At 37.9% G+C, this 12599-nt stretch overlaps 1 protein-coding gene across 27 annotated transcripts in view; it reads right to left on the reverse strand.

Annotated features, from left to right (window-relative positions):
- Positions 1-12599, reverse strand: part of PUM2 (pumilio RNA binding family member 2) — a 59805-nt gene that overhangs the window by 4554 nt on the left and 42652 nt on the right. For 9 of the 27 annotated variants that reach the window (XM_085542254.1, XM_085542252.1, XM_085542249.1 and 6 more), the window contains 8 exons: positions 12215-12482; positions 11526-11655; positions 9440-9568; positions 9052-9189; positions 7391-7516; positions 6272-6393; positions 3804-3996; positions 18-3046 (listed from right to left, as the gene is read on the reverse strand). In XM_085542254.1, the coding sequence (XP_085398380.1) occupies positions 2915-3046; positions 3804-3996; positions 6272-6393; positions 7391-7516; positions 9052-9189; positions 9440-9568; positions 11526-11655; positions 12215-12482 (1238 nt within the window). In that variant the 3' untranslated portion in view covers positions 18-2914. Of the gene's footprint in view, positions 1-17; positions 3047-3803; positions 3997-6271; positions 6394-6419; positions 7239-7390; positions 7517-9051; positions 9190-9433; positions 9569-11525; positions 11656-12214; positions 12483-12599 lie in introns of those variants that run through there. The other 18 variants (XM_085542253.1, XM_085542251.1, XM_085542247.1 and 15 more) reach the window with 5 other exon arrangements.

Below are 12599 nucleotides of genomic sequence, written 5' to 3' on the forward strand. Positions count from 1 at the left end.
AAAAACACAAGACCAGATGTATTTCACACAGTGTTATTAACACATTTTCATTTTGATTTTTACAGTATATACATGTGAACATTACATTATTTAATATGAGCCACCTGGAGTCAAACCTAATCAAACTGGTCCATAAACAGTCTATATCAAAAAACGGTATTTTAGCCAAAAAAAAAAAAAAAAAAAAAAAAGAAGCCTAGTGGTTCTACCCAAAGCCTATAATAGCTGAAACCCAGTGATTTTCATGTTCCTGGATATAGTTTGTGCAAAATGGTAATTTAGGAGAGCAAGTGGAGGATTATTTTTGAGGTACTGAAAGCACTAAGGATGTAGTTACGGGACTGATTAAACTATGGCATGAGTGCTACAGGGACAACGTACTCAGACATCACCTGTTTGTGCCTGGACATTCCCCAAAGCCTAATTTAACGTCTCACATGTCAGAGAATGTCAGCTCTGCAGATAATAACAGACAGTGTTTGTACACAGGATAAAAATACTCACTGAGGAGAATTAATGCGTTCAAGTAAGTTGCTCAAGTGCCATCCTTTGTGTGGCTACGGGAAAGCCCTGGCTCCAATGGCAGGGCCTGTAACTCTTAAAAGGAACGTTGTGAACTGCCATTCAAAAACGACTTGGCAATCAAAGATGAGGTTATTAACGATACCTCAGCCACTACATCACTTGCTGCAGGCATTAAATGACATGCAGAAATGATGGTAGGCCAGAACATACTTCCCTGTTTGCCTATTTGTGACTTAAACACTATCACAAAAAAGAAAAAAAGGTAGCAATTCAGATGTATGCTTTAAAAAGACTCACGTAAATCTGATACTAGGAATAACAGAACTCCCTACACAAGTTTATACCACCACTATTTTCCTTCTTCAGAGCCCTACAGCTGCAGCCTTTTATTTATCAACGCTCAAAACTGCTTTCCATCCGTCCTGGTGATCACAACTTACGCTCACGCCCTCCAAATGAATGTTTTACACAAAATACTTACTTCAACAACATACAAAGCACTTTCTTTATCTTTCAGAAACTGAATATACAAAGTAAGCTTTTTTTTTTTTCTTTTCTTTTTTTTCCAAAATATTTCCATAGGCAAAGGATTAAAAAGGATTTTAATTATACACATATGGTCACAACTCTGCCTTAAAAAGATCATTGGGAAATGTACATAAGGCCGCTTGTAAATGTACATCATCTCATGTTACTGTTACAATGTCGTATGTCCAGAGAAAAAAATTGACAGTATCATACATATTTGCTTTACGCTGGGAGAAGGCTATTCAAAAATACAGTACTCTTCTGTACAAAAAAATCATGCCACATTTATTAAGATGGAAGAAGCATTGGTTTCTGCGATAACCAAAGGATTCAGTCCACTTCTTTCTCACCACGCTTATTATCCCGACTTAAAATTTGAACAGATTGATTTCCCAAGGTGTCCATATGAACGGAACCAACAGCTTACGTTGTAAACAAAACAGAATGTTTCTCACAATAGTTAAAAAAACAAAACAAAACAAAAAAGCTGGTTCGTATTTCTGAAACCATATAAAGATAGAATTTAAAAAAATCACTCTGAATTTGCTGAAATAAATTTACATTATACAACACTATATGCCAGGGGGAAGAAAGGGGGACAGGGATGTGAATATACACTAAAATGCAAATTTTCGTCCCAAAAAAGGGTAAAACAAATTACATTTACAGCATGAAGGTTTACAAATGTACATCTGTACAACCAAGGTAAGCGTCACTACTAAATTAGCAAGGCTTGTAATAAACATCGAAACAAGATTTGTTTTCAAACTGTAAACTTACACCTATTAACTACACGTATACAATGCATATATTTATAGGAAGCAAAAAAGCTATCAGGATATTTAATCAATCATGCTTAAATGTTGAGCTATCGAGTTTACTTTTCAGTGGCCCCTCTTCTCGTCATCAATATCTATTTTGTTTCTTTGCATCTACAGTGAGAAAGCAAAACAAACGCTCAACGCTTTCCAATCCTTACAATTCTATATGCAAAATAAAAAAATACAAATCTCTACTCTTCCTGCGTTGTAAAACTGACTGTAAAGTTAATACAGGGTTCACTCCTCTTCCAACGGCGTGCTTTACGCAGTGGATGTACCACCGCCATTCCACTCCTCTACCTTGTACAGCCATTAAATATAGAAGTATATACAGCACTGTTGTTTTTGATACATCGCTAGAGAAAACCTAAGGGCACTGATTAAAAAAGAAACAACTGTCCACAGCGAGTGGTGAAAATTGTCTTTTCAGGTTCCCGTTGTTTTGCTGTTCTCTGCTTTAGTTTGCTGTGCCCAGTTCCTTATTTGATAGGATGTTGTGAACCACCAAAATACAACTTAACTTTTCGACATGTTAAATAATGTTTATGCAGCTGATCGTTTTTAATCTGGTATAAAAGACTTCACACGAAAGGGAAAAATAAGGATCGATTCTATATACAGCTCTATAAATCTGTTGTGCTATGATGTTGGGTAGACCTACCAGATTGCAAGCCAGTGTATTAAAAGAATACTGTACTTTTTCCCTTTAAAAACTATTTCAGTGACTTTACAAGGTAAAAATTTACAAAATATGTGACAGCTATTTTGATACAATTACATCATATACAGGCGTTCTGTGCTTTGCCAGCCATCCAATCTGATAGGTCTCCTGATCAGGGCTGGAGGATTTTTTTTATTATTATTATTATTATTTTTTATAATTCACTCCCCAAAAATATACAAAAGAATAAAAATTTTACAAATGGATGAACAAAGTCAATAAATAGATTTAAAAAAATCAGAACATTTATAGTTAAGTTGTATGTTTTGATAATTCACAATAAAATTCTTCCATTTCCTTCCTTGTTTTTTTTTGCCTTTTACAGCATCCCATTTGGTGGTCCTCCAATCGGCCCCAGATCAGCACTGTTCTTCAGGTAATACTTTTCCAGCTTCGCCAGAATGTGTTTGCCGTAGGTATATTTACGCAGAGTTGTGATGTGGGGTCGAATCTGCAGGAAGAAACTTGTTATTTTTTTTCCTCCCTTACACACTGCAAGTGGAGTCGCTACGCCTGTGAGCAATCAAAACATCAAACAAGAAGCTGCCCATCGTTTCACGCCTATGGAAGCTACCAGAAATATGTAAAATGGGTGACACTGCACCACCAACCAACTGATGTACCTCATGTAAGTATTCAGCTAATGACTCCACTTTTGTTTTCACATTTCAGACCATGGATTTCTTCAACATCAACAAATGACTGACAAAGGAATATATAGCCTAGGGCTGTTTAACATTTTAGTTCCTCTCTGGACATTCCTAACTAGAAAACGTGCCCAAATATTAGCAATTATAAGGATGGTCTTTGGATATATATATTTTTTTGCCATGGGTAAAGAGAGGTGGGATAGGATGACAACTGCAGAGCTCTTTGTTACCAGCAATAAGAGAGACCCGTATTTCTTCTGTTATGTCAATAAGTGACAAATTGATTGTTTTCAGTTAAAAACAATTTTGACAGAAAAGCTGACATAAAGAGAGGATACGAAAATCATCTTTGAAGACTGTTCTACAGGTTCACATTTTTAGCTTGCAGAAAAGTGCTCAGAGGCCTAAACATGTTGTGCCTCATTAATATCCCATCTACGCACTAAGTTCTGGATTATGGATTTTAGTTTTAACTGCAAAAGGAAAAGAATTCTAACAAATAAAGTAGTGTAATTGCGGAGAAATTTTCAGAGTCAATGGAACTACACTAAAACGTACCTTGTGCATTATTATCTTCCGCTGAGCAGGTTCAGCCATATCAATCATCTTCTGCACAACATAGTTGGCATACTGGTCCTTCATCATGGTGTATAAGGCACTGTGAGGACCATCATTCTGGCAGCAGACCTCATCAATAAGTAAAGCTCTTTCAGCACGAGAAGCATGAGTTACACATTTTTCTACCACGTTGCTGAAAAACAAGACAAATGGATTCTGTTACTTCATACATAACATTCTCCGATGTAGCAATTTTAAGTTTATCTGAACACTTAAGTGCCTTAATACCACTGGGGAGTTCATTTCAAATACATGGCATTCCAGCTTCTAAATCTTTACTTCCTAATAGCTGAGGAAAGGATTATATCCAAAAGTCATCTTCTGAAACTTAAGAGGAATGACTGTATGAGGACTGCTCTGAAAGTAATGCCTCCTATTGTGTTACGTTGGCCATGACTGCAGAGGCAGATGTTAATGGAGGAGCAGATGCTGAACCTTCCCACCAGTATCTCATTACATGTTGTTGCTGGGTGACAAACGGCAGCAGAGGGGCAGTCTGACAGAATGGCGTCTGACATGGAAGTGCAGATGAAGCAAAGGTGCGTCACTGAATACCTCCTTGTGTAAAAAACAGCACCCACTGACACTCATTCGTACTTGCTGAACATTTATGGAGACCAAGCGGTGGATTTGAGCACACTGAGGTGATGGGTGGTGCGTTTCATCAGCGGTGACAGCAACGCAGAAGACAAGCCATGTTTCAGACAGCCATGCACAGGTTTCACACCACAAAAATAAGAGCATCTCAATCAGCTCATTCATAAGAATCAGCAGACTACAAACCAGGAACTGTGTATGGAGCTGATTATCAGCTTCAATGTGTTGGAAATTCTGGTGGCAAAGCTGGAACATCACAAAGTTTGCACCAGGTAGGCCCCATGACTGCACACAAAGGAACAGAAAGAATAACATATGCAGGTTTCTCAGGACTTCATACTGAACCAAAATGGGGCTGAAGGTGACAGTTTCCTGGATCACAACATTACTGGTGATGAGATGTATCACAACAGCAGTCTGTGGAGCAGCGACACATGAATAACCCACTGAAGAAAAACTTCAAGACGCACTCTCAGTAAGTAGAGATGAGTACTGTCTTTTGGGACAGGAAAGGGATGAACCTTCTGATATCATGGAAACAGACAGACCATCAACTCTAACCACTATGTGGCAATGCTGACTAGGCTGAATGCTTGAGCTTCCAAAGCAAGGCCAGAGAAGATGACAACCTTTCTATGGACACTATTCACTATCAAACAGTGTTATTTGCACTCTTTGTATTGGTTGTAGCTTACATGGAAATAAGTAGGAGGCATTACTTTCAGAGTGACCTATGCAGATACACTGGGTTTTAAGTTGTGTATGTATTCTAGTATATCCGTTTTTATCTATGGACCACTTTAGGATGTAACAGAGAATGGTAGATATGAAGCACACTACTTTTTGAATAAAGAATCTTTTCAGGATCATGCCTAGATCTGAGAAACTTTAAAATATTTACTTATGTAGATGAAGTCCATGACTTGCAGATATCTCAGAAGCCAAAAATACCATCAATGACTGTAAGCCAGCAACAAAGTGATTCTTATCCCAGGTCTGTACTTTATAAGTTAAGCAAGTTCAAAGAGAACATGAATAGTTCAAAGTAAGCAAAAAAAAAAAAAAAAAAAAAAAAAAAAGCCCAAGTAAAATAAAATCCAGACGAAGCTGCTACTTTGCATACAACTGGTTTTTAAAACAAATACTTCCCAAAAAACACTGGGCATTTCTACTTAATGCTGATGACAAAGTTAATCTCACTGTGTCATCCAGGATGAATTCTGAAGCATATTTTCCTTAGCAAAAGGCACATACATCAACATCCCGGTAAAAAACATTTAAGGATTATTCTTAAGCTCTAATTTTAGAGTAGTTCATAGTTTCTGAGTCTTCCTAGCACGTTAAATTCTCATCAGGCTTAAGCAGCACTTTTACAGCTAGCCTTTTTATGCTTGGAAATTGCTTGACTGGGTTGATAAAACAGCGAGGAAGTCCCAGCTCATCAGCAGTAGACTCTCACGCAGCTTTCAGGACAGCTTTTCAGCTGGCTCTGGTCATCCTTACATGCCTCTCCCTGGAGTCTGGGAGTCTCTTTCCTGGACTTAAAGAGGGTGAATAAAAGAGACACTCCAAAAACCCATGAAATCTGATTTATTTCACTTCAGAACAGCACTTCCCCTGTCCCCCAAATCTGGTATTTTGCAGGGGATAAAGCCCCACTACTGTCCACCCCTATACAACCACAAAATAGGAGAAAACACATTACACATGGGGTAAAATATCATATCCTTTTTGAAACATTATAAAAACAAATCCAACACTACAACTTAAAGGGGTTAGTGAACCTTTAATATAAGAAAGCTGTGCAATACCTGGCAAATTTGTGCTGACTGAGAGCTAGAACTTTTCCTCTGATTTCTGACACTATTTTACTCTTGTCTTCAGGCCGACCATGCTCCAGTACGTGTTGGATAACGTAATTTCCGTATTGATCCTGAAAATAAGATGACTTCAATTTTCTTTTGTGTTCAGACCAAGTCACACATACAAATTTTTGTTTATTTGTGTAAACTTTCAACTTGCTATTACGAATATATGGAAAAATGCAATCACATCATCATCATGGAAAGAACGGGATGCAAAATATACTGCATCAAGAATTACTCTATGGGTTACTAAATTGACATGGAAAACAGAAATGATCTGTAGAAATGGCATTTTGCTAGAGTATCTCATAGCCTCCCTAAGAAACAAGGCTTCAAAATTAATATCATCATTCTCTATCAGCTCTCATATCTCCCTGAACTTTGGTTCCCCACGACAATTACAGTTTAACAGAGATTTCACATACAAAAATCTACTGAGAAGTAAAGTAGGCTGTGAACACAAAGCAAAAGGCAGTTCTTGTCTTTTCTCGTGTGGGAATTCCTACCGAACAACATCAATCCCTTCAGGTATTTAAAACTGACTCAATTTCAAAGTCATTTATTTTGTTCATTTGAGACCAAGACAGGAACTCCTGTTGTATGAGGTCTTTGGCCCGGCCTTCTTTTAGAAAAGATGTTGTCCCAGCATCTATTTGTGCCTGAATGTGCAGAATTTGTACTTTTGACAACAGATTTGTGTTTAGGCATTATCAGAAGTTGTCTGAAGGACAGTGGAGTGAATCAAGATAAACTACAAATAGGAGAACTTTGCAATCCAAAAAATACAACCACAAACACAACAAACTAAATCTGTGCATTTACAATGTATACTTGAAGCTACAGCCAAAAGTGTAAGAAAAAGGCTTTTTATATCTTCTTTGCCTCCCAACTTCCAAATTGATTTTCATTAAAACTATGGAAGGAAAAAAAGACAAAAATCAATATCTACAACACTAAAAAGAGGCAAATTCATTTAAGCTATTTCATATAATATGACACAGGAATTAATTAGGATGATACAAATAAGCTCTACAAGGCATCAGCGAAAGGAATGTACACACTGACCTGCACTAGTTGTTCTGTGTGCTGATGTAGTTCTTCTAAGATTGGCAAGGTCTGCTCAGCAGTGCAGTGTTCCAGAATACGCTGAATTACTCGACAGCCATATGGATGAGTTGAAAGCACAAACACCTTAAAACAGAATGGCAAACTGAAGTCAAATCCAGCTGAAGCTCACAGATGCACCAACAACATTGTGTTCAAAATGGAACTGAACTTGCCAACTACTTTTATTAAAAATATACAAGCTTTCACTGCTAATATCAGAATTCCACCTCCTTTTTTCTTTTGTGCCAAGTGCAAACCATACAGCTACCCAAGCACACCAGTTTTCAATACATTCCTAGCCCACTTAGGTGCAAAGAAAATCTTGAAACTCTGATCCTTAATTACGCACTGTTCACCTCTCAAGTGCTCCTTGTAACTCTGGTTTTCATTTTCAAGTTAAAGATCTTGCTTTCTACAGAAAGGAGTTCAATTACTCAGCTAATATTTATGACTTTCACATCCCCCGTTACGTAGATAACATCCACAAAGCATTATAAACATACATTCACAATCCTACTTACTGCCTTTTCCTTACTTCTCTCCAAATCAGGTTTGTGTTTTCAGGATAAATTCAAAATATTTAAGGCTCTTGATTGGTCAGAGCTGAATAAAAAGAACCTTGTCTGATTAGACACAAGATTTAGACAGTGTAGGTGAGTGATAAAGGTATGTATTGTTATGTGACATGGCTACAGTGCAGTATGTTGCATTTGTCACTTGAGATTACCTACATTATATGTGTGTGTGTGTATCTATATCTATACATATATATGGGTTTGTGGACAGATGCCCCAAAAAGGAAGCAGTCACGTTTTTTGATACAGAAAGACCCAACCCTACACACTTTAGTGTGCCGCCTACCACCACGCACAACAGTGATTCTGGTTGTGTGGTGTGAGTGAATTTTAGCGCAGAGTTTGTTAAGGAACCCAAACGGTCAGCCATTGAAGTTGAATTTACTAACAACCAAGTCAGTACAATTTTTACAGTTATTTGGGACTACAGAAGTACACATTTGTCATAGTGTATTGAAATCTTCTTTAGCTGCAACGTGCTCTTTAGCCTGTGGCACAATACCCATCTTTTACGAGTATAATCTTGTTGGAAACAACAAACAAAAGAACCTTAGTTAACAAATACCTTCCTCCCCTTCACCAAACACTACCCAAATATATAGGGAAATGATTAATATTTTTTAAACCCTGGAAGACAGTTACAAGGTAAGTAAAAGGAGAAAAAAAAAAAAAAAAGGAAATTTTAATGAAAAGTGTATGCTGGAGATCAGATATGCCAATAACAGACACTGGAAGTTAGAAAGGAAACTTAAAAGTGGCACATCACAAAACCCAAACAGCTTGGCCGTAAGCCAAATACTTCTACTGGTTTTTACGGCACATCCAAAGAGGTTTTCTAGAGCTTCACCACCGACATTCATCTTCTTTAAAGCATCTTAACCAGCTGTTAACATCTTTTCCATCTTACCATTCTTTCTTTTGCTCCAGTTTAATATTAGCTGACTGTAAGTGAGCCAAGCGCTACCTGGTATATGCGAACAACACCAAAAGCAAATTGCAAATCAAAGCAAGTCTACAGAAAAGGAAGTGAACCATTAACACTACCTGTCCTTTGAATGCATCTATGATGAACTGCAGTGACTGCGGCTGAACGCACTCAATACACTTTTGCACAACGTGGTTCCCATTTTGATCTTTCACACATTTCAGAACGTGACCATCCAGCTCTTTCACCATTTCGTTCTGGAAAAAAAGATAAGCTTTGTCTTCACAGTGATTTTTTTTTTTCCCCTCAAAGGAGTATCTCTTCATAGTAATTGTTTGTTTTGCTATTTACCAGTCATCTACATGCGTATCTCAACACTTTAACTATTTTTGGTCTCCAGGCCTTTTTATAATGAATGATCAACAATTTAAGCACATAAAAAAGGAGGGTGAAATTAAACTGAAACAAAATTAAATATATATATATATAGTTCTAACTTACAATTACCTGCTGGTCAGGTGAGATAGACTCGAGTGCTTTCTGAATAACACGACAACCATACATCTGTAGGGCTAATGGCAGAACATGACCACGTATGCGTGTCGCCAGGGCTAACTTTTGATCCAGGCTTCCAAACTAGAAGAAAACAAATACGCCGTTAAAAAAAGAAGGCATGAAGCATGCTAGAATTCACATGACAGAGCAAGAATGTTCATGACATGTTAAAGATTTACCGTGTCTTGGGTGCTTTTCCCCTTTATTTCTGATGGGTATATTCACTAGAAGCATTTTCGTTATTATTATTTTCCCTAAAATTCAGTATTTTGTAGTATTCTTCATCCCGGTACAATGTCTGCTTACAAATGCATGACTTTAAGGGCAGCAGAACAAAATTAATTCGTTTGTACTTGACTAACTGTAGGGATAGAGATTAACATTTAGAATGAAACACCCCGCTTATCGAGACAAATGTTATCAGCCAAATTAATTACACCAGATTACTGTAACACAGTCATTCGAATCATGTTTTCTCCAGGACCTCAGACTTGTACTGTTCATTTTACCTTGCAGTAAGCTGTAAGAGGAGAAAGAGAAAACAGAAAAAAGCAGCATCTGTCCCTACAGCAGCTCCACACTTACTTCAGGTGTGCTGAAGGATCATCCCTAACAGGAGAACTTTGGATAACTAAGAAATAACACGGGTTTTGCTTTGGGCTTTATACACTGACTGTATAAGCGTATAATTCAACCAACATTTTTCAGCAGTACTTGATTCTCACCCATCTTATTCCCTCTACAACAGTGCGTTGCTGCTCCATGTTTAACAGAGAAGCCACCAATTTGGCTTCAGAATAATGTAAACTTGTTGGAAATGTTGTTTGCAGCCTGGTCAGTTCCCACAACCCTCTGGCCAAGCCACACAAACTGCTGTGCTGCCAGAGGCGAGACAGAGGCTGTGCTGCAAAAGGCCACACAGGAGTCATGGGCTGGGCTGCATCTCTGACTTTCATGCAGCACTGCTGAGATCTGTTAAACCCCACACCTGTAGTCACCTGAACCCCTGAAAACAGCTCAAACAACACCTACTTCCAACCTAAACAATCACACTACACTTAAGGGTTTATCTATTTTCTTCAGAACTCTTACGTAAAATTAAGATGAAAATAATTGCCAACGATTATCTATTTACTCATCCACCCAACCTGACATCAGGGAGAAACAAAAGCAGTAACTGGTAGCACACGGGCAATATTAAGGACCTGCATACTGGATGTCAGCCACGCTTTTTAAAAGTTATTCTGATTTTGCAAAAGGAACATTGAGCCAAAAGAACAAGCACGTTGTTTGGTAGATTACTCATTACTAATTAATCCCTATGCACAGTCTGCACCTTATTCTTACTGAACTATTTTTTTGTTATTAGACATCTCCCAGCTTTGCCACGTACTTGGCGTGGTCCTTGATGTAACATTCACTGTGCTATGTACCATTTCTACACGTAGTTCTTGTTCTACGAGCAGGCATCGCCTTTTCTTTTCTCCAAACGATGAATCTTGCAGCCTTTTGACAGCTTTTGTCTACCCCATCGTTCGCAATTTAAAAGAACCAAACAAGCCTATTTTAAATACTAGCTGAACTAATATTGGATGTATTTTCCTCAAAATCTGTCTCAATCCAAGTTCCTTCATACACAGCACTGGACAAAGTTCAACACAACTTCCTTTGGATACAAGAGCATTTTGCAGTCCTGCTCTAAGCCAGCAGGCAAGCATCCTTCAATACTGATACAAACTTTGTGTTCCCCACCATCTGCTTAAAGCCTCTGTAAATTAAGCTGAAAGACTTGCAAAGTCCAAGCATGCAGCCTACACTGTTCACTAACATGTGCATCACCAGGGCAGAGAGAAAAACACGCCTATAATCCTCAGGTCTGTTATGAATAAAGCATTGGGAACAGAAAACACATGTGACTCTCAGGTTCTGTATTGAGAGTCCAGTAGAAATCTGCTATAAGAAAAAAATAATTAAATTTAATCAGACTTCACAGTTTTTCATTCATGTTTTTGTTCATATACTCAAGTGTTATTCTTACCTCAAAGAACTTCTGTATCACGTAGTTTCCAAACACATCAGTCATCAATTGATACGCTGCTTGCAAGATCTCGTTAAACACCATCTGGCGCTCAGCTGGAGTAGCTCGCTCCAGCTTTTGCTGTATAAATCTAAGTGCAAAAAAATGTACATTATGCTTTACATGAACAACAGGAAAACCTCTCAAAACACCGCTTCAATGAGACACCTCAATGCTCCGGAGCAAGTATAAAACATTATAAAACTTATTAAAACGAAAGTAGTGCCTCTGCATATGAAAGAATGCAGTTTGGTATAATGATCCCTAAAAACTTTCATTTGAAAAGCATTAAAAGATGAAAAGAATAACGAAGTACCTGATGATGCATTGCTGAAAAAATGTTTTTTTACATTCCAGACGCCAGATATTTTGCTTTCTTAATCAACACCTTTTTGATACTTATATACTAGAGTTTACAAGTTGAGTTATAAGGCTACTTCTAACCTGAATAGTTCTACAAGCAGCTACATTTACACTACCTTTAAAATGAAATTCCCTCGAAAAGCAAAAGGTCAACGTAAGAGCACGCATTCCAATTAATGGCACACTTTGTATTAAGATGACTCCCAGCTCACTCATGTTTCACATTAACGCAACAACATCAAAGCAGTAAAACACTCTTAATTTGTTAACCTCACAATGGTAATTACCTAGAACCATGCTGATCTTGAGAAAATTCAACAATATGTCCAATAAGGTCTCTTAGTTGAAGATTAGGGAAACGATTATTTCGGAAATCTTCCAGCAATCGACTACGTCCAGAAGGCATAATGTCAGACCTACTGTAACGAAGGCGTGAAGGAGGGAAGAGCTGACTGGTGGAGCTAAAAAGACTGGAGGTACTTGCTGCACTGCGATACTTTGCTTCTGCTCCAGGTGCTGCAGAAATATAGCGACCACTACCATTTGTGAGTCCTCCTACAAGGAAGTGGTTTTGTCAGTAAAAGCCATAAGGAAAATAAACAACAACAAAACATCAAGTGTACTAGAACTACAGATACCCTGGAGCCAAAGGAAACAACAGTGCTGTCTCGT

This window comes from Coturnix japonica, chromosome 3 (genome assembly GCF_054131305.1).
Source record: "Coturnix japonica strain WE chromosome 3, WE-NBRP24, whole genome shotgun sequence".
In the NCBI taxonomy this organism is placed as follows: Eukaryota; Metazoa; Chordata; class Aves; order Galliformes; family Phasianidae; genus Coturnix; species Coturnix japonica.